This window comes from Pogoniulus pusillus, chromosome 4, assembly GCF_015220805.1.
Source record: "Pogoniulus pusillus isolate bPogPus1 chromosome 4, bPogPus1.pri, whole genome shotgun sequence".
Taxonomy (NCBI): Eukaryota; Metazoa; Chordata; class Aves; order Piciformes; family Lybiidae; genus Pogoniulus; species Pogoniulus pusillus.
The window spans coordinates 17,818,930-17,844,234 of record NC_087267.1 but is presented as its reverse complement, the minus strand read 5'-3'; the positions used below and the strand labels follow the sequence as shown (position 1 = coordinate 17,844,234).

The following is a 25,305-nucleotide window of genomic DNA, read 5'->3' as shown; positions in this document are numbered from 1 at the left end:
TTTAGAGTAGTTCCTGACACCAGTCAGTATCTTACTCCCTAAGCAGATATTTTGCCACAGGGTTAGAAGTCTGGAGAGCAGCTTTTCATGGAGAGGGACTTTTCATAAGGCTGTCTAGAAATAGGACACGGGAGGAATGGTTTGAAGCTGAGAGAGAGAGCAGGGTTAGACAGATCTTAGGAATAAATTTTTCAGTGTAAGGGTGGTGAGACTCTGGAATAGCCTGCTCAGGGAAACTGTCACTGCCTCCTGCCTGGGGCTGTTGAAGGCCAGGGTGGATGAGGCCTTGAGCATCTGAGTCTAGTTGAGAGGTGTCCCTGCCCATGGTGGGGATGTTGGAGGTGATGAGCTCTGAGGTCCCTTCCACCCTGAGTCAATCTAGAATCCTGGAATCAACCAAGTTGGAAGAGACCTCCAAGATCATCCACTCCAACCTAGCACCCAGCCCTGTTCAATCAACTAGACCATGGCACTAAGTGCCTCAGCCAGGCTTTGCTTCAACACCTCTAGGCACGTCGACTCCACCACCTCCCTGGGCAGCCCATTCCAATGCCAATCACTCTCTCTGCCAACAACTTCCTCTTAACATCCAGCCTAGACCTCCCCTGGCACAACTTGAGACTGTGTCCCCTTGTTCTGTTGCTGGTTGCCTGGCAGAAGAAACCAACCCCCACCTGGCTACAGCCTCCCTTCAGGTAGTTGTAGACAGCAATGAGGTCAGCCCTGAGCCTCCTCTTCTCCAGGCTGCACACCCCCAGCTCCCTCAGCCTCTCCATACCAGGTTGTGCTTCAGGCCCCTCACCAGCTTTGTTGCCCTTCTCTGGACACGTTCCAGCACCTCAACATCTCTCTTGAATTGAGGAGCCCAGAACTGGACACAGCATTCAAGGTGTGGCCTGACCAGTGTTGAGTACAGGGGCAGAATAACCTCCCTTGTCCTACTGGCCACACTGTTCCTGATGCAGGCCAGGATGCCATTGGCTCTCTTGGCCCCCTGGGCACACTGCTGGCTCATCTTCAGCTACTATCTACCAATACCCCCCAGGTCTCTTCCTGCCTGGCTGCTCTCCAGCCACTCAGTCCCCAGCCTGTAGCACTGCTTGGGGTTGTTGTGGCCAAAGTGTAGAACCCTGCACTTGGCCTTGTTCAATCTCATCCCATTGGCCTCTGCCCACCCATCCAGCCTGTCCAGGTCCCTCTGCAGGGCTCTCCTACCCTCCAACAGATCAACACCTGCTCCTAGCTTGGTGTCATCTGCAAACTTACTGATGCTGGACTCAATCCCCTCATCCAGGTCATCAGTAAAGATATTGAACAGGACTGGGCCCAGCCCTGATCATTGGGGCACACCACTAGTGACAGCTGCCAACTGGATGTGGCAGCATTCACCACCACTCTCTGGGCCCAGCCCTCAAGCCAGTTCTTGAGCCATATCAGAGTGAGTCTGTCCAAACCACGAGCTGATGATGAAGTCTATGTCTGCAATCCCACTCTGGAGTAAAACTTCACTGGGACTCTAGGATCTGACCCACTTGTAGTGTCTCACAGCTAGGAGTTACCAAGTAGCTTGGGTGGGAATGAAATGCTGCTGTCACTATCAGAAGCACTGGTTTAGTTTATGGTTCTCTCCCTCTGGACAGCGAGTTCAGGAGTAAAGGTGAGAGCAGTTGGCAAAAGCTCCTGTCAGAAATCACAACAATGCTCAGTATTCACTGAGTGCTGGAAGTGCTCTCTAGGCTCTACATAATAGAGGCTGGAATGGACCAAATCTAAAAGAGAGGCAGAAAAGAAGTGGATGGAGAGGTAAAAATACAAAGTCTCCACCAGAGCTACCCACAGGCACACACCTTGGTACAGCTGCATAGCCACATACTGGATAACATGCATCTAAATGCTGCTGCCTAAGGTAGAGTCATGCAAGGCTTCAGCACCCAACTCAAGCAAGATCCCACCTGAAACATGATTTGGAGGTCAGGCTCCAAAAGTCTCTAGGAACATCTGATTTGTATGCAGTTTCTACCTAGGACAAGAGTGATTCCATGTTTCTCCTGCATCCTTCTCCTCTGTCAATCCATTTCCCAGATCTCATGCTCCTGCCTGGACTTCATCTTCCAACCATCTCCTCAGCCTCACAGCTGTCAGCTCAGCACCCTGCACACATGCTCTTGTCCTGGGGCAGCTCCCCACTGACTTAATGAGGGTGATAGACAGGTCAGTTAAGGGGGGGGGGGGGGGCTCAGAAATGCACACCCTCAGGACATTGCCATGCTCCTGCCTATATAGTCCTTAATCTCTGAAGAAGGAAATCCCATTTCCATGGGAATCATGCTTAGATATTTGGCTTTATGGAGATCATACTCTTTGGATGCAGTCTTGCCCTTCAAAAAATGGTTTCTGACTGGCTTGCCCAGATTAATGTCAGGTATGTGTGGTGGTGCTAGGACAAGCCTGATGTGCTTCAGTTCATGGGTACTACATCAAAGACCATCTTCTTTCTCTGGTACTACACAGGTTTGAAACAAGAGCAGATAAAACATCTATTTCTTCTGTTTGATAGCAAACACTGTGTCCAGTTATGGGACCCTCAGATCAAGAAGGACCTCAAGAAACTGCTCAGGAGAGTCCAGAGCAGAGCCACAAAGATGCTGAAGGCAGTGGAACATCTCCCTGTGAGGACAGGCTGAGGGAGCTGGGGCTCGTTAGCTTGGAGCAGAGGAGCCTGAGGGCTGCCCTCATTCATGCTGATAGAGATGTGCAGGGCAGTGTGGGGAGGACAGAGCCAGGCTCTGCTCAGGGATGTCCAATGACAGGACAAGGGGCAATGGGGGCAAGCTGGAGAAGAGGAGGTTCCATGTGGACAGAAGGGAAAACTTTCTGCCTGTGAGGATGACAGAGTCCTGGAGCAGGTTGCTCAGAGAGGTTGTGGAGTTTCCTTCTCTGGAGACATTCCAAACCCACCTGGATGTGTTCCTGTGTGACCTGCGCTGGGTGCTCCTGCTCTGGCAGGGGACTTGGAATGGATGATGTCTGGGGGTACCCTCCAGCCCCTAATATTCTGTGGTTCTGTGAAACTGACCACTGCAGCAAGATGTTGAGGATGTTAGTGCTCTTGACATTCAGCCTTGCAAGAAGTGACAAGATTAGCCTTTCACAGGCAAGAGGTCTTGCTGCTTGTGGCTTCAGAAAGACTCCAGACACGTAAGGTGACAAAGCACGGGAAAGGTGTAGCTGCTGAGCACTTTGAATGTCAGTGACTAAACTACCAGTAATGGACAGCTCAGGACAAAGCAGAGCAGGACATCTGCAGAGGGTTGCTGTTTGGAGCTGCTGCAGAAGAACGTGGGCTGCTGCTGCCTCCTAGGGTACGTTGGCATGGCAGTGCCTGCTGCTTGCCAGACACCTGAACTCACAGCAACCTTCCCAAGTGCAGGACAGCCGACAGCGCACTTGCAGCGGCAAAGAGCTCAGGGTGCTCCAGTTCTGAGCATGTCCCTGCCCTTTCCACTGCTTTGCTGCCTCCCTTGAGCAGTGTGTAGCAATAGAAATCAGTCTCCTTCTCTGAAGACATTCCAAACAGAGCTGGATGTGTTCCTGTGTGACCTGCCCTGGGTGAGCCTGCTCTGGCAGGGCGGTTGGACTGGATGCTCTCTGGAGCTCACTTCCAACCCCTCGCATTGGGTGATTCTGCGGTTCAGAACTCCCATCTGCTGCAAGCCACTCTCCTTGCTTCTTACTAAAGGTAGTCAACAAGCAGCTGAGCATGAGGGCGCTAGTTTGAGCCTAGCTAGAATGTTTTGGTGAGAAGAACTACATTGTAGACCGTGGAAGGAAAACAAGGCTCACTCATTGGCTTGCTGAGATGTATAAGAACAAGAATCAAAACATAGACAACACACTCAGCACTTCTGCTGGGGAACTGGCTGAGCTGCATCTCTAACCCTTCTCTGCTGTTTCTTTGACTAATCCACTTTGCTTCCTAACCCCCTGCCCGAACCTCCATTCATCCTTGGACTGAGGTAAGATTGAGAGTTGTAGGGGGAAGGTGAAGGGGTGGTTGAGAGCCCCTCCTGGGGACTCAGGTTTCTGGGAGGGGAGTTGTGTTTCTGTATTACCTTTTACCTTGTCTATTTCTGTCTATAACTGTATATACTGTAAATATCTGCTTGTATATTGAGCTAAGCTGTAAATATAAGCTTCATTCAATTTCCAGAGCTGGCTGAGTCTAGTCTGGGTGATTTCCAAAGTCGGGGTTGGGAGCAGGGTGGGGGGGCAGGGAACACCCAAGCCATCACAATGAGAAAGCCGTGTGTCCAAGTGGCAAAGAAAGCCAGTGACATCCAGGCTTGGATTAGAAATGTTGTGCCCTTGGACTTAGCTCCTGTGAGGCCACACCTTGAGTACTGTGTTTAGTTTTGGGCACCTCAATACAAGAGGGATGTGGAGGTGCTGGAGCAAGTGCAGAGGAGAGCAATGAAGCTGGGAAAGAGCCTGGAGATTAACTCTTATGAGGAGCAACTAAGGGAGATGGGGATGGTTAGTTTGAAAAAGAGGAGGCTGAGAGGAGACCTCATGTCTGTGTACAGCTACCAGAAGGGACATTGTGGAGAGGCTGCTGCTGGTCTCTTCTGACAGGTAATTAGTGATAGAACAAGAGGGAATGGACTCGAAGCTGCCACTGGGTAGGTTTAGACTGGGCATTAGGAAACATTTCTTCCCAGCAAGAATGGTCAGGCATTGGAATGGGCTGCCCAGGGAGGTGGTAGAGCCATCAAGCCTGGATGTGTTTAAAGGTTGTTTGGATGTGGTGCTTGGGAATATGGTTTAGGGTGAACCTTGTAGGGTAGGGATATGGGTTGGACTTGGTGATCCTGAGGGGCTTTTCCAACCTGTATATTTCTGTGATTCTGTGAGGTAGCTGGAAACTGATTGCAGGCTGCTACACAAGCACATGTCTGTGAGCCCCTGCCTCCAGTCACACCAGCCTGTTACAAGGTGTCATGTGCAGCATTTCCTGGCTGGTGTTGGTTCCATCAAAAGACTTTCAAGACAAGAGAGCAGAAAAGCAATTAGACTGTGCCTGTTGCCTAGTCATGGCAATCCTTGACACTGCTACAAACGAGGTCAAGCTACTCAGGCTGGATTCTGCTCAGGAGGCAGTGCAGACAGTGGGGAGCAAACACTGCCATCTGCACGCTCAGCTCTTGGGCTTTGGAATTATTCAACATTTGATTTATGGCGGTGAGTTGCACCCTGGCAAACATTCCCTGTGCCAAACCCTGCTCCATCACTCATCAAATATCAGAGCCTGAGCCACGGGAAAGCCCCCTGCTGAGTTCACTATGTCTTGGATCAGGCCTCCGGGTTTCAAGACTGACAGATAATATTCCACTGCTGTCCAGTTCTCTTCCTCTAATTTAGAAGAAGCTCAAATGTTTTCCATCAGCATCTTTATCATTACTTCTTTTGGGAGGATCCTCACAGTGGGTCAGGTTACTGTGATAACCAGTGTGGAGTGACCCACACTGACACATCCATTTTCAAACAAAACTCAGCCTGAGGCAGACATCTGCCTAGGAGAATTGCAGCCCAGATGGCAGGAGTATGGCAAAGAAGCAGCTGAAACAGAGCTCTATAATGGAAAGTGGAGGACAAACTTCATAACAGGAGAGTGCTACCACTTATGTTAAGGCTCCATAACAAGAACCAAGTGGGAAGAATGCAGGCAGGATTCTTTCAGATATGCTTCAGAAGTGATGTTGTCCCTGTGCTTGGCCATGGTGAGGCCACAGCTTGAGCACTGGTTTCAGTTCTGGGTGTCACAGGATAGGAAAGGCATTGAAGAGTTGGAGGGTGTCCAGAGAAGGAGCAGCAGAGGGAGCTGGGGTTGTTCGACCTGGAGAAAAGACTGAGGGGAGATCTCATTGCTCTCTACAGCTATCTGAAAGGAGGTTGGAGTGAGGCTGGTGTTGGTCTCTTCTCCCAAGTAACCACTGACAGGACAAGAAGAAATGGGTTTGAATCGTGCCAGAGGAGGTTTAGGTTGGACATGAGGAAAAAACTTCTTGGGTGAGAGAGTGGTAAGGGCTTGGAGCAGGCTGCCCAGGGAGGTGGTGGAGTCACCATCCCTGGAGGTGTCCAAGAAGCTGCAGATGTGGTGCTTCAGGAGATGGTTTAGTGGTCATAGTAGCTGGGTTATGGTTGGACTTGATGATCTTAAAGGTATTTTCCAGCCTTGGTGATTCTGTGATTCTACAAAATGCATTTTCTGTTTACAAGAAGAAATGTCAGTGCAGCTGGGACAGCTGCTTCACTAAGCTACCAGCCTGCTTTAGTGCCTAAGAAAATACACCCAGTGCCTATTTCCAAAAAGCCTTCTGAGAAGTTTTATGCTGCAGAATACCTCAGTCCTTAAGGAGCTGGGGGCAACAGCCCACAGACATCTTAGTGCCAAAACAGGTTTTCTGTTAACAAATGCATTTGTTTGGCTTATTGCAGACTTATTCTTGAAACCTCTAAAATGCAGCACACTCATTCTGCAGCCTGCTCATTGCACACCAATTCTTCTTCTTCACCCACCTTCCTTCCTTCCTTCCTTCCTTCCTTCCTTCCTTCCTTCCTTCCTTCCTTCCTTCCTTCCTTCCTTCCTTCCTTCCTTCCTTCCTTCCTTCCTTCCTTCCTTCCTTCCTTCCTTCCTTCCTTCCTTCCTTCCTTCCCCTTCCTTCCTTCCCCTTCCTTCCTTCCTTCCCTCCTTCCCTCCTTCCCTCCTTCCCTCCTTCCCTCCTTCCTTCCTTCCTTCCTTCCTTCCTTCCTTCCTTCCTTCCTTCCTTCCTTCCTTCCTTCCTTCCTTCCTTCCTTCCTTCCTTCCTTCCTTCCTTCCTTCCTTCCTTCCTTCCTTCCTTCCTTCCTTCCTTCCTTCCTTCCTTCCTTCCTTCCTTCCTTCCTTCCCTCTTTCTCTAGCTCATTCCTGTCCACCACCCCACCCCCAAATGAGGGGTTTGTAATGGAAATTCTGAGCGGTTTTGGCTGTGGTGCTGCTTGCAGGCAGTGCCACGATAAACAATTCACTCTTTAATGACTCCTGATGTAATCACAGCGGGAGTCAGATTTGCTAACAGCCAGCTCTCCATTATTATCCCAGAGGAATAACATACTAGGGAAGTGTCCCTCTCTTCCCTGATCACATCTTGTTAGCCACTGGCTTTAGAAGGAGTGTTCAAATTGGTAAAAAGAGAGCTGCCCAGCATCACAACCTGCCCTCTGCAGTTGTTTATGTTGGACGAGACTTTTGTCCTGGCTTGCATTACTCAGATGGCTCAGGCTCAGAAGGGTTCTGCTTTACTGCCCTGATTTCTCTTTAGTGTTCCTGCCCTTTCTTATTATTATTTAAAATGCTACCAAATGGGTGCTTTTGGCTCCCAGCACTATCACATGTTGCCTCTGAGTATGGAAAGAGTTATGGTGATATGGAGGTAAATAATAACTGTAAATCCCACATAAAGCAGGCTGCCATCTAATTATAACAATACCTAACAGCTTTCTTTTTTCTAAGACAACACAGCTGTCTCTTCTAACCTTTCACTTGCAGATTCTTCTCTCTCCTGTTCTTATTTATAGGTTGCTGTGCAGTTTGACATGGCACACCAGGATTTTTGTTTCTAATTTTGCAGAGAAAAGCCAGCAGAAGAATATTCAGCTCATCAGGAAGAAGCATTACTTTACAATTCTGAAACTAAGAAACTAAGGCCAGCTCTAGAACATCATCTTGGAATCAGCCTCCTCTTTAATGCATTTCAAAAGGATCTGTCAATAGCTATGCAGCAGAGTTTAAAATGAAAGCCTGCCATGGAACTGAAGCAAGGGTCGGCCAAGTGGCACACATCACGTGCTGAAAAAGAAACCTCATTCCTTCTGTGAGCATCTCAGTGCTGTTACGAAAAGAATCACACTGGGTGGTTCCTCTGACCACAACAACATCACATTTTTACACCCTGCTTGGAGCCAGACAGGTTGAAAAGCAGTGGGTAAAGTTACACCAGGCAGTGTGGTGAGCTAGCGAGAGGAGCAAAGCCTTATGCTGTGCTGCTGTTGCCAGAAAGGCTTTGTGTGTGCTGTCTGGAAACTACAACCAGGCTATGCTGGAAACTGCAACCACGTTTTTTTGTCCCTTGCTAGTCAGCTTTGCAGTGCCCAAAAGCAAAGTCATACAAGTGTATGCTTCGTGCCAGACCTGCACGGTGCTTCCTCCTATATAAACCTCTTCTTATCTCTGCCTCCTTACCAGAAACGTCCACATGGAGACCTCTTCTTACCTCTGCCCCCTTACCTTAAACTTCCACATGGAGCTGGGATGGGCACAAAAGAGTGGCCACAGACAATGCTGCTCATGCTCCATGAATGGAAGGCTGCTATCTTTGAATCTTGGAAACATTTCTGTCTCAAGGCTTTTATCTATCACTAAGCAACCACTTCAGAAATCTGTGCCTATGCCCTTCTTCACAGTAAATCCCACACTGAAACTCAAAGAGCAGCAAACCTCTCAAGGGACTGGAGTGCATCTTAACCATCAGCCACGGGCTCTTCTCTCTCTCTCTCTTTCTCTAAACTGATAAAAAGAGTAATTATGATTTTATGCAAAACACCACAGAGCTCTGAATGGACAAATTACATTCTGCCTCCCTTTTGGAGAAGCAGCTAAAACAAATGACCTGGAAGATAGTGGTGGGAAAGAGCAGCCTGGTCTGGAGGTGCACCAGGAGCTCGTTGATACAGATTTGTAAGGGCGCAAAGCGTTCGTAGCCACACTGCATTTCTCTCAGCCTGCAGCACCTGGCCTTTGCCCAAAAATCTGTCATTTTATCAGATGTGCCACTCGTCTGGGTGGCTGCCATCACTCCACTGGGTGACTGAATGGTAAAATAATTTCTCCAGAGGGAAGAGGCAGATCCCAAAGGTTTGCTAGTTCTGAGGGGGAGGTCGTTTTTCACCACCAGCTGGAGCCTGATGTCAGACATGCCCTTGCTTCATTTATTCCCCTCAGAGGTTCAGCCCCAGCTTGTCCTTCCTGACTCCAATGTTGTTTCACATTTGGGCACGCAGCAGCTACTACACAGTGAACTGTTAAATCAGGAGAGCCCACGAGACATGGGAAAATAGTCCAGGGGAAGCCGTTTGACAGCAGGATGTGGTCATTTCTATTGTCCCATTAGAACAGAGATAGCTGGGAAGCTTAACTTTGTTTTCCCTATGTAAACATAAGTATTTTAGCTTAATGTGCCAAAAAAGATGCAAAGACAGAAAAACTCACACCACCAAACCCAATGTAACAAATGTTTGCCCTTTCAGTGCATTATATCTGCTTCCTTTGCATGAATACCAGAAGGGAGCCCTGCACACTCAGAAGAAGGCTCATTGGTATTGAGAGAACAAATGCCCCTGGGTTCCCTCACATTCTGGTCCTTTATTTCAATTTCCAGTTCGGGCTGAGAACAAAAAGGAAGCTGCCATGACTTTCATAGAGTCATCTTAGGAAAATACTTTGACATATTTTGATTCTGTCCTGTTTTGTTTCCCCCCAAACAATACGAGATAGGAATCAACAGTTCCCACACAATGTGTGGGCAGCTAAAGCACTGTGCTTGGATTCTTCAAACAAAACAGCAGCTGAGACTTGCCCACACTCAGTGGTTTGAGCTTGTGCCAACTAGATTTAGAACTATATAAGATGGCTATACCATCAGGAGGTTTTCAACTTGTATGACTGTTCTCTTGAGAACATGGTTCACAGAATCATAGAAACAAGCAGGCTGGAAGAGACCTCCAAGCTCATCCAGACCAACCTAGCACCCAGCCCTGGCCAAACAACTAGACCGTGGCACTAAGTGCCCTGCTACAGAGTGGTTACCAGGTGGCTTTCAGCAGACCTAGAACATGACAAGGGCAAACTGTGGGGCTTCACCCCCTCTGAGCACTGATGGCAAGGCAGCACTGATAAGCTTTGTGAATCAGATGGAATTCCATTTTCCAGCAGGTGTGAGCTGTAAAGGCAGGGCATAAACAGCCACCTGCCACAGAGATCAGTGAATGCAGCATTTCCAGCATACACTGGCATCTCCTGCACTATTGCTCTTCTCACACCATGGTACCTGGGCAGGACAGGAGCCAATGGCAACCTGGCCTGCATCAGGAACAGTGTGGCCAGTAGGTCAAGGGAAGTTATTCTTCCCCTGTACTCAGCACTGGTCAGGCCACACCTTGAGTGCTGTGTCCAGTTCTGGGCCCCTCAATTCAAGAAGGATGTTGAGGTGCTGGAATGTGTCCAGAGAAGGGCAACAAAGCTGGTGAGGGGCCTGGAGCACAAATCCTACGAGGAGAGGTTAAGGGAGCTGGGCCTGTTTAGCCTGGAGAAGAGGAGGCTCAGGGATGATCTTATTACTGTCTACAACTACCTGAAGGGACATTGTAGCCAGGTGGGGGGTGGCCTCTTCTCCCAGGCAACCAGCAATAGAACAAGGGGACACAGTCTCAAGTTGTGCCAGGGTAGGTATAGGCTGGATGTTAGGAAGAAGTTCTTCACAGAGAGAGTGATTGGCATTGGAATGGGCTGCCCAGGGAGGTGGTGGAGTCGCCGTGCCTAGAGGTGTTGAAGCAAAGCCTGGCTGAGGCACTTAGTGCCATGGTCTAGTTGATTGGCTAGGGCTGGGTGCTAGGTCAGAGTGGATGATCTTGGAGGTCTCTTCCAGCCTGGTTGATTCTATGATTCTATTACACTAATGAAAGCTTTGAAACAAAGAGCTGTGAAATCCACAGCACATGGGCTAAAGCTGGACCAGTGCCAGACACACTAACAAATTGCTCCCACTCTGTTTCATAACCGATGAGTGAGAAGACCACGAAGACAACAGTGTGAGCTTGAAGCCCAGAAGGTCAGTCACACCCTGGCCTCCAGCAAAAGCAGTGTGGCCAGCAGATGGAGAGAGGTGATGCTCTGCTCTGCTTTGCCCTGCTGAGACCTCAACTGCAGTGCTCTGGAACCCTCAGCACAGGAAGGACGTGGAGAAGGTCCAGAGGAGGGCCATGAAGATGATCAGGGGCTGGAGCATCTCTGCTGTGAGGACAGGGTGAGGTTGCTGGGTGTGTTCAGCCTGGAGAAGAGAAGGCTTCAGGAAGACCTAAGAGCAGCCTTCTAGTACCTGAAGGGGACTACCAGAAGGCTGCAGAGGGACTGTTTGCAAAGGCCTGCAGTGACAGGACAAGGACAATGGTTTTAAGTGAGAGCAGAGCAGATTTAGACTGGATGTGAGGAACAAATTCTGCACCATGAGGGTGGTGAAACACTGCAACAGGCTGCCTGGGGAGATGAGGCCCTGGGACAGGTTCAAGGTGAGGCTGGACAAGGCTGTGAGCAACCTTATCTAGTGGAGGATATCCCTGCTGACTGCAGGGGTGTTGGGTTGGATGACTTTTGGAGGTCCCTTCCAACCCAAAGCATTCTAAGATTCACGAACAACTACTTCTAGAAGCACTTACAAGAGTAGCAACATTTCTCACCCACAGTAATCTGACTTCTTGGTAATCTTTCAAGTCTACACTGTGGCTTTCTCTGTATCTGCATCTTCAAGAAAGCTGAATGCACTAGTGGTGTGAATCTAAAGCATGCACAGAGGCTAGGCAGGAAGAGCTGTGTTCTGAAGTGACTTATGCTACTTGAAACAAAAGGCATTCTCACTTTGAATGGACAATCCACTTGAAAAGATGTCTCTCATGATTTGCATTTATCTGTGAAGCTGATTCTCTAACACTGTCCAAGAAAGTTGAAAGCCAGGCAAAATCTATCCTTTGACATCACAAGAACACCAATGTGGTCCTAGCAATGGTCAGCAAATATGAGGCAAGAGAGGGAGGAATTGTATTTGCTTAATTTTGGTTTCTGTCTCTTGGCAAGATGCAAAGTTCTGAAGAACCATGAAAAGCTTCCTTCCTCTTTCCCTCTTGCCTCACTTCCCCAGAAAAAAGTGAAAAGAAAATTTGCGTGACAAATTTGGGAAAGACAAAGACAAAAGGGACAATAAATATGTTACATTTGAACAGGCTTTTGTCTCAGCTGCTACATCCTACCACATACCAAACCTGCTGCCATGCTGCTGCCCACAGAAGGCACCACTGCTCCAGGGACACCAGCTTTTAGGAGTGGGTAACAGAAATGACTAAACCCAGGTTCCTAAGTTTAAGCAAACTTGCATTTCTTTGCATCACTTGCATGGGAAAAGCTCTTGAGGATGTTTGGAAGAGTTGTAAACCAACAGAGCCTCACTGAGCTTTGGTCTTTGAGCATACTTCTGAGTAACTTTAGTTACAAAGATGGAGATATTTTTTGAGAGAAGACAGTGCAGGAGGGGCAGAATCACGACAAAGGTGACTGCATGGGAGAAAACCAGCAGTAAACAGTAAAGAACCTCATGGTTATTAACTGATATATCACTTGAAGCTATTATCAAAGCCTTCTGGCTACTCATTTTTCTGCATTGACAAACACCTTGTCAGTTCCCAGGCCTTACACATAGGATGTGTGATTTGGCTCCATCACAAAAGCAATCCCTTCAAGAATCAAGAACCAGGCCTGTGTGGCAGGGAAACAGTTAATTCTCAACAACATCCACATGATACTTCATCAAGCCCCTTACAAAAATGAGGATATTATTCTTTATTATGGTGCCTTGTAATTGTAAAGTAAATCGTGCCAAGATATTATCTTGCATGTCTCTAGATCAGATATCATTACCCAGAAGGAAAAAAAAAGCTTTCAGGCACTTACCTTATCCTCTAGACGAATCAGTCTGGCTCCTACAGTGCAGTATCCTTTGTCTATCCCTTTCTCTAAATAAAGAATAATAAAAATAGGACATTCACTGGCAGTGTAATAAACTAAGAGTTAACAGTATTTAAAGCAGAAAAAGAAAGAGAAGAGAAGCTGCTAATAGGAGAGGAGGATAAATGACATGAACACAGCAATAAAGAATTTGTCCATGGGGTACAGAGTAAAAGAGGGGGGTTGGAGAGAAGGGAATTAGTTTGTCTAATTCACAAGACTGTCAGTTTAAAGGGCAACCTGGTCCTCAGTTAGAGGTGGTCTGTGGGTATGGAGGTACTATCTGAGGTACCACAGAAGCACAGAATGGCTTGGGTTGGAAGGGACCTCCAAAGGTTCCTGCACTCAGCAGGGACATTCTCCACTACAGCAGGCTGCTCAGAGCCTTGCCCAGCCTGACCTTGAATCTTTCCATGGATGGGGCCTCAACTACCTCCCTGGGCAACTTCTCGCAGGGTTCCACCACCCTCATGGCACAGAACTTGTTCCTCACATCCAATTTAAATCTGCTCTGCTCTCATTTCAAACCATTGCCCTCATCCTGTCACTGCAGGCCTTTGCAAACAGTCCCTCTGCAGCCTGCTTGGAGCCCTCTTCAGGTACTGGAAAACCTGTGATCTTCCTCTGAGCTTTCCAAAAATGCAAGCCACAGGTTGTTCAGAAAGGAGGAAGTCTTTTAGGTAGAACCAACAGATTTTCTAACCCCAGTACAAAGGATTCAGGAAGAAGAGCTGTGTGGTAAAACTTGCAGCACTGTGTTTCCAATGCCTGACACACTTTTGACACTGTTTCTTCACTTCCATTTGCCTTTGTACCACCTAAGTGCCAGGTTTTCATATTTCCACAGTTCTTCCAGGGCTTGTTCACGGGATGAGGTATTTGCATGTGATTGGCTGGATTAGCATCACAGAATCACACAGAACCACAGAGTGTTAGGGTTTGGAAGGGACCTCCAGAGAGCATCCAGTCCAAGTCCCCTGCCAGAGCAGGAGCACCTAGGCACCTAGGGCAGGTCACAGAGGAACACATCCAGGTGGGTTTTGGAATGTCTTCAGAGAGGAGATTCCACAACCTCTTTGGGCAGTCTGCTCCAGAGCTCTGGCACCCTCACAGGGGAAAAAGTTTTCCTTTCTGTTCCCATGGCACCTCCTCTGCTCCAGCTTGCCCCCATTGCCCCATGTCCTGTCATTGGACATCCCTGAGCACAGCCTGGCTCCATCCCTTCACATCTTTATCAACACGAATGAGGGCAGTCCTCAGGTTCCTCTGGTCCAATCCCCAGGTCCCTCAGCCTATCCTCACAGTGGGGTGTTCACAAATTTCCTCATGTTTCCATGGAACTTCCTATGCCTCAGCTTCCACCTATTGCCCCTTGTCCTGTCACTGGGCATCACTGAGCAGAGCCTGGCTCCAGCCTCTTGGCACTCATCCTTTACATGTTTACAAACATGAAAGAGGTCACTCCTGCAGTCTCCTTCTCTCCCAACTAAAGAGTCCCAGCTCCCTCAGTCTGTCCTCACAGGGAGATGTTCCACTGCCTTCAGCATCTTTGTGGCTCTGCGCTGGACTGTCTGGAGCAGTTCCCTGAGGTCCTTCTTGAGCTGAGTGGCCCTGAACTGGACACAATATGGCAGACACAGCCTCAGCAGGGCTGTGGGTGTTTTCACAAAGTTATGGAGTTAATAAGTTTTCACTATACCTGAGAGGAACAGGCCCGGCTTTCCCAAGGAATGGTCCAATCTAGAAAGCAAACAGAGTATTACCAGCAGTGCAATTACCAAGCAACTTAAACTCTCTTGCTAGGGAAACAGAGCAGCACAATTTACATGAGCATTTAGAGTGGCTTTAAAGCTAAAGCAAAGGAAGTCAAAGCAGGAGCCTAGGAGAACTTTCTTCACACACAGGGAGCAGTTAAGCTCTTTGAAGTTTTTTTTTTCCCCAAACCATACTATGATTATTATTCTCGTGAGCACAAATATTTTATTTCTCAGCCTTTTGTGTTGCAACTAGAATAGATTTCTCCTGTGCCATTTTAATCTACTAACAAAGCCCATGCAAACAAAATGCCTTTACAGTAACGTTTGCAACTCTTCTTTGCATGGCACGCAGGTGGAGTTAATATCTACAATGTTGACACAGGAGATTCCAGGATGTTTTGTTTTGGTTTTCATTTAAGGGCAGTCCACAGTGTTCATTTGTAAAGAGAAGGACACTTTGTGCTGAAAGAGAATAAGTTTGTGGCAAAACGTTTCAGCTGCTACTCCCAAACTCAGAGGAAGCCTGTGCATGGAGGAATGTGGAAAGGGGAAAATCCCAGCCAAAATAGGGAGCACAAGTGGACCAGATTGCTCTCAGTTGTGGAGAACCACAGAGAGGAGACAGAGAAGTAAATCATTGTTTGCAAAGTCTTCCTTTCATAAGGAGAGAGCAGAAAAAGTCCTCTTCAGAGATAAACTTCACAGCATGCACCTTAATTTCTTTTAATGTCACTTGGGGGAGGAGGAGAGGAGAATAAAGGATGATTGTAAACGCGGTCATCAAAAGGGTTAAAAATGACTCCAACTTAAATCCTCTGGATATTGTGCTCCCTGTTGTGCTTGTAATTTTGGACAATTACTGTTCATTAAGAACAAATCTTTCCTAAAGCCAGCTGGCACCAGAGAAATAAGCTCTCTCCCGCAGCAGACAGGCCCTACCTTCTCTGGAGTTCCTTCACCCGGAGCATCATGTCGAGGTGTCCCTGCGAGTACTGCTCAATCACATCGCGCACATCGTAGGGTTTGCGAGCTTGCTGTGAAAGGAGCCACCCACAGAGGGAAGGTGAGTGCCATTTAAACTTCAGCTGCATCTCAGACAGCCCTTCACCCCATTCTTATCTTTCACAGGTTATTTACTGCTCATTTCACAATGGTTTTTGCAAAGAATAAAAGACATGTGGGCATCTGAGGGGTGAGCATCAAGATGAAGGTGCCAGGCTCTCTGCAGTGGTGCCCAGTGATGGGACAAGGAACAGTGGGTTCAAGGTGGAACACAGGAGGTTCCATTTCAACACGAGAAAACACTTCTTTATGGTGAGAGTGCCTGAGCCCTGAAGCAGGCTGCCCAGAGAGGCTGTGGAGTCTCCTTCTCTGGATACATTCCAAACCCATTTGGATGTGTTCCTGTGCGACCTGCCCTGGGTGATCCTGCTCTGGCAGAGAGGTTGGACTGGATGATCTCTGGAGCTCTCTTTCAATCTCTGACATTCCGTGACTCTTAGATTGTAGGAGTACATATCTATTGTAGACATGAAGCCAAATGACTCTCATTACTGTCAGCTGGACTCATATCTTCGTATTCCTTCATACTGAGCAAACTATCAGACTGCTGCAGTGTATTTAAAAACCACAAGCCCAAGATATCTGATTTATCTGAAGCCAAGATATATGATTTATTTAAACCTAGGATATATGACTTTTTTTAGACCAAGGCAGATGACTTATTTTAAAACCCAGATATATGATTTATCTAAAGGCAAGATGCATGATTTATTTAAACTCAAGTTGTGTGATTTATCTAAGCCCAAGTGATGTAATTCATCTAAGACTATCAATGTGCACTATCTCTTGACCCATTCCAAACCCATGTTAATCATAATGCCAGGGGACTGAGCTACAGAGATTAGGCACAACTCATAACATTTAGATCCAGAATCCAATTCCTCTAAAGACTAAAGATGTCTGGTGACAGGGATGTCTTTGCTTAACTAACTGGGAGGGCAGACACTTTGCATAAGCCTGAAGACTCCTGCATGCAGGTTTTTTGTCTGGGCACCTTTGCTGTAATGATACTTAGGAGGTCAGATAAAAAGGGTGCAGTTCTAATTAATAAAAAAAGGACAGATGAAAAAATGAAGAAAGCTAAATCCCTGTCCTCTGCCCAGCTCTTCTGCCATTCTGATGGGAATCCAGAGGCTTTTGCCAAGCTCAGGTTTCTAGCTCCAACTGCTAAGGCAGAACTTCTCCACTAAGGGAGAGAATTTGCATCAAGGGATGTGGATGATGGCAAGTGCAGCACGGTAGCATTTAGTCAAGTGAAATTAATGAGTGTGTGGTGGCATAAAGGAAAATAGTGTCTTTTTGAAAATACCAGCTTTTTGCAGAGCCACACCAAACCCTATGGAAAATGTGGGGCAAGATGTCTCCTTTTTGGCTCTGATTCAAGAAAAGGGGAAAAAAGCCCAACAAAACCCAGTAAACTGCAAATCTAGTAATTGGAAATTACTGAAAACAGCTCATTAGTCATCTTGTTGTCTGCTTCCACTCTGTCACAGCTCCATCCAGAGCCATTAGCATGCACCACTGCACACATGCATTGAACACCTACAGTATGTGCTGCAGTCATGCTTGGAAGGCAGCCACAGGATCCTAGAAATTTCAAATGAAAGCGTGGAGCTGGAATGGAAACAAATCCTGTGAAGTGAATGAAGAAGCAAAAAAGCTCTTCTGACCAAATGCCATCAGCACTTACCTGGGTTATTACTGTCAGAGGAATTCCTGGCTCTGTGCATTTGTGTGCACTTGTGAGATGCTCTGCGGGGGAGGCAGGTTTCAGCTTTCAGTTTATTGCTTTCTCTTTTTTTTTTGCCTTCCCCAGCTTCACGTTTCACAGACGCTGACACATCACTATTTCTGGCCAGGAAAGCAGCCTATTGTCTTCATCCAGGGAAGCAGTGCCAGTATCACTCTTTAGATAGACTAGCAGGGGTGCTTTGAGAGCACTTTGGCTAAAGCCTCTGCCCTCTCCTTTGGACACTCTCTGTTTAAACACTGCATGGCACACAGCCTAGATAGGTTGGGGATTTTTCTCTACCTCTCCCCCATGGGTTACTATGTGCATAATTAATTCTGCTCGTTCCAAATGTAATTGCTGCTCTCCCTCCAAAGAATTTCTCTGTCTGCTATCCCTTTTATCACCCGTTCTGAATCCTATGTCTGCAAAGTACTGTTCAGTGCAGGCTCCCTGAGTCCTCTCTAAAGAACTTTCATTGTTTTTCTCTCCTCTTTTCCCACAGGGCTTTAAATCTGAGCATCATATGTCCTGCCAAACTTTGGCACAACCTCCTGTCATGTTTTTATTGGGAAATGTTAGCACGATACAAGTTAAGGTGGGAGGTAATAGGCTTCCAGGGAAGTTTGGTCAAGGGAGAACTTAACTACTTCAGCTTTCATTCTGTCTACCCTGTCCATAATCCCAAATCCATTTGGGTTCAATTTTCTACAACCAGTGTTCCCAGACCTCCTACTATAAAACTTGAAATAATACTAGAATCACCACAGAATGCTGGAATGGCTCAGGTTGGAAGGGACCTCAGAGCTCATCTGCTCCAGCCTCCACACCATCATCAGGGACACCTCTCAACTAGACTCAGCTGCTCAAGGCCTCATCCAACCTGGCCTTCAATACTCCCAGGGAGGAGGCAGCCACAGCCTCCCTGGGCAGCCTATTCCAGAGTCTCAGCACCCTCACAATGAAGAACTTCTTCCTCAGATCCAGTCTAACTCTGCTCTCCCTCAGCTTCAAACCATTCCCCCTTGTCCTGTCTCTAGACACCCTCAGGAAAAGTCTCTCTCTCTACCAGCAGACACTTTTGAACAAAATGTCAAGGGTTGGAAGGGATCTCCACAGATCATCCAGACAAACTCCCCTGCCAGAGCAGGAGCACCCAGGGCAGGTCATACAGGAACGCATCCAGGTGGGTTTGGAATGTCTCCAGAGGAGACTCCACAACCTCTCTGGGCAGCCTGCTCCAGGGCTCTGGCACCCTCACAGGGAAAAAGTTTTCCCTTCTGTTCCTGTGGCAGCTCCTCTGCTCCAGCTTGCCCCCAGTGCCCCTTGTCCTGTCATTGGACATCCCTGAGCACAGCCTGGCTCTGTCCTCCCCACACTGCCCTGCACACCTTTATCAACAGGCTCCTCTGCTCCAAGCTAAAGAGCCCCACCTCCCTCAGCCTGTCCTCACAGGGAGATGTTCCACTGCCTTCAGCAGTTGTGTGGCTCTGCTCTGGACTCTCTCAAGCAGTCCTCTGAGGTTCTTCTTGAATCGAGGGGCCCATAACTGGACATCATATTCCAGATGCAGTTTCAGCAAGGCAGAGTAGAGGAGCAGGAGAACCTCTCTTGACCTACTCATCACAGCCCTTCTAATCCACCCCACATCAGCACATCAGGTGAAACAAAGAAAGAGAACCCAAATAAACCAAATGCAGTAAAACAGTGAGGAAGAACCATGCTGACTGCACAGCCTCAGAGGGTTTTGTATCATATCCATGGATCATTCAGAGTTCTGCCCACAGGATGATAAAATCCACATAAGGCCAGTATGAGGCTGAGAGCCTAAAGAGTGCCTTTGATTCCAACCACATGCACAAAGAGCAGCTCCTTCCAGAGCACTTCTGACATCCTATGCTTAAGTTCTCCAGTTATAGTCATGGTTACTGGTGCTGCTTACCTGAAACTTTCTTCTGGCTACAAAATACTGCATTCTCCTGATGACTTTTACAGCTGTTCCATGTGCTTCAGTTAATCTGCTGAGAGAGAAACACAGACTTACACCAGTGAGGGGGAAATAAAGTAAGGAAAAGCATCTTCATGGTAGTTGTTGACTCTAAGCACCAAAATCTACGTTTTTGGTTTATGCCTGCAGTGCCAAACTGCAGCACAACAGTGTGCACGTGGATTTTGTGCTGTTGCCTTACTCTCTTGTAACTCTTTATGCTTAGAACTTGTGGTTCTAAGGATAAAACACTCATGGGACAATGAAAGCAGGTGAACAAAGATCATCCATGTGGAGGGGATCAGCCAGGATTACTGTCAATGCACACAACTGGCATCACTTCCAAAGTGGTGAGGTGGTTTAGAAATGTGACTGACTGCCTTCTTTGGCATCTACTGAGTGCTTGCCTACAGCCTCTGCTGCACAGAAATATCTCAAAAGTACTTTGGATTCTCTAGGCAGGAAAGAAAATTGAAGTGTCATACCTAAAAAAGGAACCACAACATGAACTCCTCAGCACATTTGGGGTGTGCACCAGACTGGTTGTGCTGGTGTGCAAACACAGAGCTTGTGGTGGAGGGGCCGCAGCCCCAAAACTGAGGCCTCTCTATGCCTCTACATGCCTGGACATGTTTTTCTGCCAGGACCCATGGCAGTAAACAGGTAGTGTAACACACACACGCCCAGTTTGTGTACCCCTGGGGTCCGCCCAGGTGATCCCCTATTGGGAGGGTCCAGGCAAACAGCTACTGCCTGTTAAGGTAAGGTTTGGCTTACTGCCAGCCTGATTGGTCTCTTTAGATGGCCAAATGAGCCACGAATCTTGGCTCAGAGTCTATAAAGAGAGGTGCAAAGGAGCACTATGTGTTCAGAGCATTCAGAGCGTCCAGACTCAGAGGACCAAGCTCAGCTCTCTGATCCACATAACAGCACCCTGCTGCCCTGACCTGCTTGCATGGCCTAGACACAGAGTCAGGCCCTTACTCTCTTGCATACTTATGAGGCTCAGCCCTCTTGCATTGATCTCAAGGCGCAGTTAAGCTGTCTGCAAACCCTTTGAGAAGCAGAGCGCATGCACGCCTGCACTTCATACATATATGGGGAGCCGAGAGCCCCCTGCTTAAGCTCAAGAGCTCCATACATATATGGGGAGCTGAGAGCCCCCTGCCTAAGCTCAAGAGCTTCATACATATATGGGGAGCTGAGAGCCCCCTGCCTAAGCTCAAGAGCTCCATACATATATGGGGAGCCGAGAGCCCCCTGCCTAAGCTCAAGAGCTCCATACATATATGGGGAGCCGAGAGCCCCCTGCCTAAGCTCAAGAGCTTCATACATATATGGGGAGCCGAGAGCCCCCTGCCTAAGCTCAAGAGCTTCATACATATATGGGGAGCTGAGAGCCCCCTGCCTAAGCTCAAGAGCTTCATACATATATGGGGAGCTGAGAGCCCCCTGCCTAAGCTCAAGAGCCTCATACATATATGGGGAGCCGAGAGCCCCCTGCCTAAGCTCAAGAGCTTCATACATATATGGGAAGCCGAGAGCCCTCTGCTTAAGCTCAAGAGCTTCATACATATATGGGGAGCTGAGAGCCCCCGGCCTAAGCTCAAGAGCTTCATATATATATGGGGAGCTGAGAGCCCCCTGCCTAAGCTCAAGAGCCTCATACATATATGGGGAGCCGAGAGCCCCCTGCCTAAGCTCAAGAGCTTCATACATATATGGGGAGCCGAGAGCCCCCTGTCTAAGCTCAAGAGCTTCATACATATATGGGGAGCTGAGAGCCCCCTGCTTAAGCTCAAGAGCTTCATACATATATGGGGAGCCGAGAGCCCCCTGCTTAAGCTCAAGAGCTCCATACATATATGGGGAGCCGAGAGCCCCCTGCTTAAGCTCAAGAGCTTCATACATATATGGGGAGCCGAGAGCTCCCTGCTTAAGCTCAAGAGCTCCATACATATATGGGGAGCCGAGAGCCCCCTGCTTAAGCTCAAGAGCTTCATACATATATGGGGAGCCGAGAGCCCCCTGCTTAAGCTCAAGAGCTTCATACATATATGGGGAGCCGAGAGCCCCCTTCCTAAGCCTAGAGCAGCCATACATACTGGCTTGCTACCTTGCATTTGTCTACAGAGCTCAAGTCTCCCTGCAGCTCAGCATAGACCCTGCTTGCCAGCTGTTCTGTAAGTCTGGAAAGATCCAGGCCCAGCAGACCTCCAGACTGTCTGCTAACCTACAAACACAGCCTGCTAGCTGTGAGAAGCTACACAGACAAATCTTTCTCCTGCACCTGGAAATCCTGCCAGCTGATCATCCCTGGACACGGTATCCAGAAGCAGCAGCACTGAGGCAGAGACCACACCAGGAGAGAAGGTTAGAGAAATCCTGTTTACCCCAGAGACTGGGAACACTTATCATTCCTCTGCAAGCCGGGACAGATTCCAGCCTCACCAAGACCCGAATACTGGGCACACACTGTGACACAATCCCAGGAGGGTGATTAATGATTAATACTTAAGAGCAACACATCTAAGCAAGCTTTAATTCCTTTGTAGAATAAGTTACCTCTGTCTTAAGAGCACACACAGTTTCAGCCCCTACTGGGCAAACAGTATAGTTGTTAAGAGGCAGTAAGCCTAAGGGAATCTTTCTCTCTGTCTATAGTTGTTGATAATTTGATATTTCCATTTAATAATCCAATCCCTGTAAATATATCCCAAGCTTTTTTCATAATCTTGCACAACGAACCTAGATTACACAGTGGTTGGGGGTGGTACAAATTTGTAAATATTAATTTTAATAAATAATTTTATAAAATAATTAATACTGCCTCAAATTAATTTCTCACCTCCCCCTAACAGAGTGGGAACAGAGAAATCTCCTCCACGACAGAGCTGAACAGAGTGTAACTGAAATTCTCCATGAGCCAGCAGTGCCCTCAGGCAGCCCAGAAGGCAGCCCTGAGCTGGGCTGCAGCCAGAAGAGTGTGGGCAGAAGGGCAAGAAAGGGGACTCTGCCCCTTGACTCAGCTCTGCTGAGACCACACCTCCTGTACTGTCTCCAGTTCTAGTGTCTCAAACATAAAGAGGACACAAAGCTGGTGGAGAGAATCCAGAGGAGGCCACAAAGATGATGCAAGGGATGGAGAACCTTTGCTATGAGGACAGGCTGACAGAGTTGAAGGTGTTCAGCCTGGAGAAAACTCCAGGGAGATCTTAGACCTCAGACCTCTGTTTAGCCCAATACATTCATCCTGCTAAGCCTTCTTAGGTTTCAGCCCAAACCTTTGGATGAGGCAAATCTCTTTCAGCCTCTGAGTGTGCGTCTGTGACATGGCAGAAGCACACAAGAGGAGAGAACAAAAGGCCAGAGATGCTTTAGGTGATGTGTCAGTAATGCTCATCAGAAGCACAAGGCTGCTTGCAGTGAATCTCCTAGAGTCTTTGAGGTGTGCAACTTATGAAACAACACCCTGTGGGGGGTATGCTGGACAGTCCACTGCCACAACCTTGACTCATGGCATTTTCTACCAAAACAAGACAGAAATGGACAGATTTTCACAGGTATTGTGGTGCCTAACTCCAATGGAGTTTACCTACTGGATGAACATGAGCCAGCAGTGTCCAGCCTCCCCTGCTAAAGCAGGTACACCTAGGTCAGGTTGCACAGCAACATGCTCAGGTGGGCATTGAAAGCCTCTAGAGAAGGGGATTCCATAACTTCTCTGGGCAGCCTGCTCCAGTACTCCAGCACACTCAAAGTAAAGTTTTCCTTTAAGTTCAGGTGAAACCTTCTGTTTTCTAGTTTGTACCCAGTGCCCCTTGTTCTATCACTGGGCATCAGTGACAGGAGCCCAGCCCCATCCTCTTGACCTCCACCCTTCAGATCTTTAGATGCACTTATAAGGCACTCTCTCAATATCTCTGCTGTATTCCTGTGATAGGGCAAGGCTAAAAAGGAGCAGGTGGAGAGCTCAGAATGTCTGTTAAGAAGCAGTTTCCACTCTGATCCAACATTGAGTTATTCCCTTGGAGCAATTCTAGAGGGTGAGGGGGAAGGAGCCTCTCTTTGCTGGCTGCCTTGACCTTGCCCTCTGTAGGTTTTCCCTGAGGCTATGTGGCTGCAGAGCCCGGTGGGACAGCTGTGCTGCAAGGAGGCTCCGCAGCCCCAGCTTTGGTCCTCTGCTCACAGCTCCCTGTGAGGAGTCACTACGTGGAGCTCAAAAAACCTGGATGCATTTAAGAGGTTTTATTTTTAGCTGCAGAAAGGTGGTAGCCTAAGCCAAAGAATTCAGTGTTTTCAGTTGAAAAGAATGGAATCAGAGGAGGACAGAGAGCAGATCAAATTCAAAGCAATACTGGAAACTATCCACAGGGATTTTTTTCCTTCTCTTTTTATGCTTCACTTTGTTTCTTAGAAGCTTGTCTTGGCCCATTCAGAACTACTCTTCTCTTCTCCTGTTTTGTGGACTCTGATAGTTTTCAGCTTAATGTGCTATGGAACAGCCAAGGAATATTTTAAGTGAAAACCAGATTCAAAACCAAACCCAAATGCAGGCAAAACGAGAGCCACTGGAGACTATGCTGGGGCACAGCTCAGGTCTCCAGACAAGCCTGTTCTGAGTGGGATGCAGCTCTCAGTGCAGCATTCCTTAATCATGGGAAGGACGTTGTTCAGGCTGAGCTGTGGGATTGCTGCAGGCAGTGGAACAGGCACTCCAGGCTGATGTTCCTGCTGTGTGTTCAGGTGTCAGGAGTTAGAAGATGCTCACTGTAAGCTCACTGCTTTGATCAAGAGCTGTGGCAAATAAAGGCCACTTCAGCAAGGCCAATTCTGGCTCTCTGTCCCACTTTGAAGAACTGGCTGCTGAGCTTCATTCATTTGTTACACTTTAACTGCTGGGCAGGAAAATGCACATAAAGCCACACCGACTCCATTTTATTCCTGATCATTGGATGCTGCTGTAAGCCCTGCCTGGAGTAACACACAGCATCATCTGTTCTGGAACTCACCTGACACCAGCTTCTCAGCCAGCACAAACACTGATTTGGTCAGGGAAGGCCACTGAAATGCAAAGAAGTTATCTGAGAAGCTCAGCCCTCCATCTGCCTTTTTGTTTTCCCATCAGACTAGACCAGGAGCGTTCATTTTCTGTCTCTGTTTCTGGGAAAGAACTTGGAGCCTCACCCATAATGTTAATTTTTCTCCTGTTCAACTATTTCAACTGGACTGACATTTGAACAGGTAAAACATAGCACAAGGGCTTTCTTGCACCAAAAGCGTTCCCAGAACCAATGCAAGTGAGGAAATGTTGGCATCCCAAGGTACCTTCTGTCTCCAGATGCATGTAGTACAGGAGGCTAACTCGCAGAGGCAGGATTTGTCCTTAAACTGCAGATTCCCACTGTTACTCAAGGGCAGTATTTAGCAGAGATCAGTATCACAGTATCACCAAGGTTGGAAGAGACCTCATAGATCATCAAGTCCAACCCTTTACCACAGAGCTCAAGGCTAGACCATGGCACCAAGTGCCACGTCCAATCCTGCCTTGAACAGCCCCAGGGACGGCGACTCCACCACCTCCCCGGGCAGCCCATTCCAGTGTCCAATGACTCTCTCAGTGAAGAACTTTCTCCTCACCTCCAGCCTAAATCTCCCCTGGCACAGCCTGAGGCTGTGTCCTCTCGTTCTGGTGCTGGCCGCCTGAGAGAAGAGAGCAACCTCCTCCTGGCCACAACCACCCCTCAGGTAGCTGTAGACAGCAATAAGGTCACCCCTGAGCCTCCTCTTCTCCAGGCTAACCAACCCCAGCTCCCTCAGCCTCTCCTCGTAGGGCTGTGCTCAAGGCCTCTCACCAGCCTCGTCGCCCTTCTCTGGACACACTCAAGCATCTCAATGTCCCTCC

General features: G+C 48.0%; 1 protein-coding gene across 1 annotated transcript in view; it reads right to left on the bottom strand.

Annotated features, from left to right (window-relative positions):
* Positions 1–25,305, bottom strand: part of LOC135174753 (potassium voltage-gated channel subfamily KQT member 1-like) — a 393,404-nt gene that overhangs the window by 188,456 nt on the left and 179,643 nt on the right. Inside the window, 4 exon segments of the mRNA XM_064142287.1 lie at positions 12,812–12,873; positions 14,565–14,605; positions 15,562–15,656; positions 19,356–19,434. Coding sequence (XP_063998357.1) covers positions 12,812–12,873; positions 14,565–14,605; positions 15,562–15,656; positions 19,356–19,434 — 277 coding nt within the window.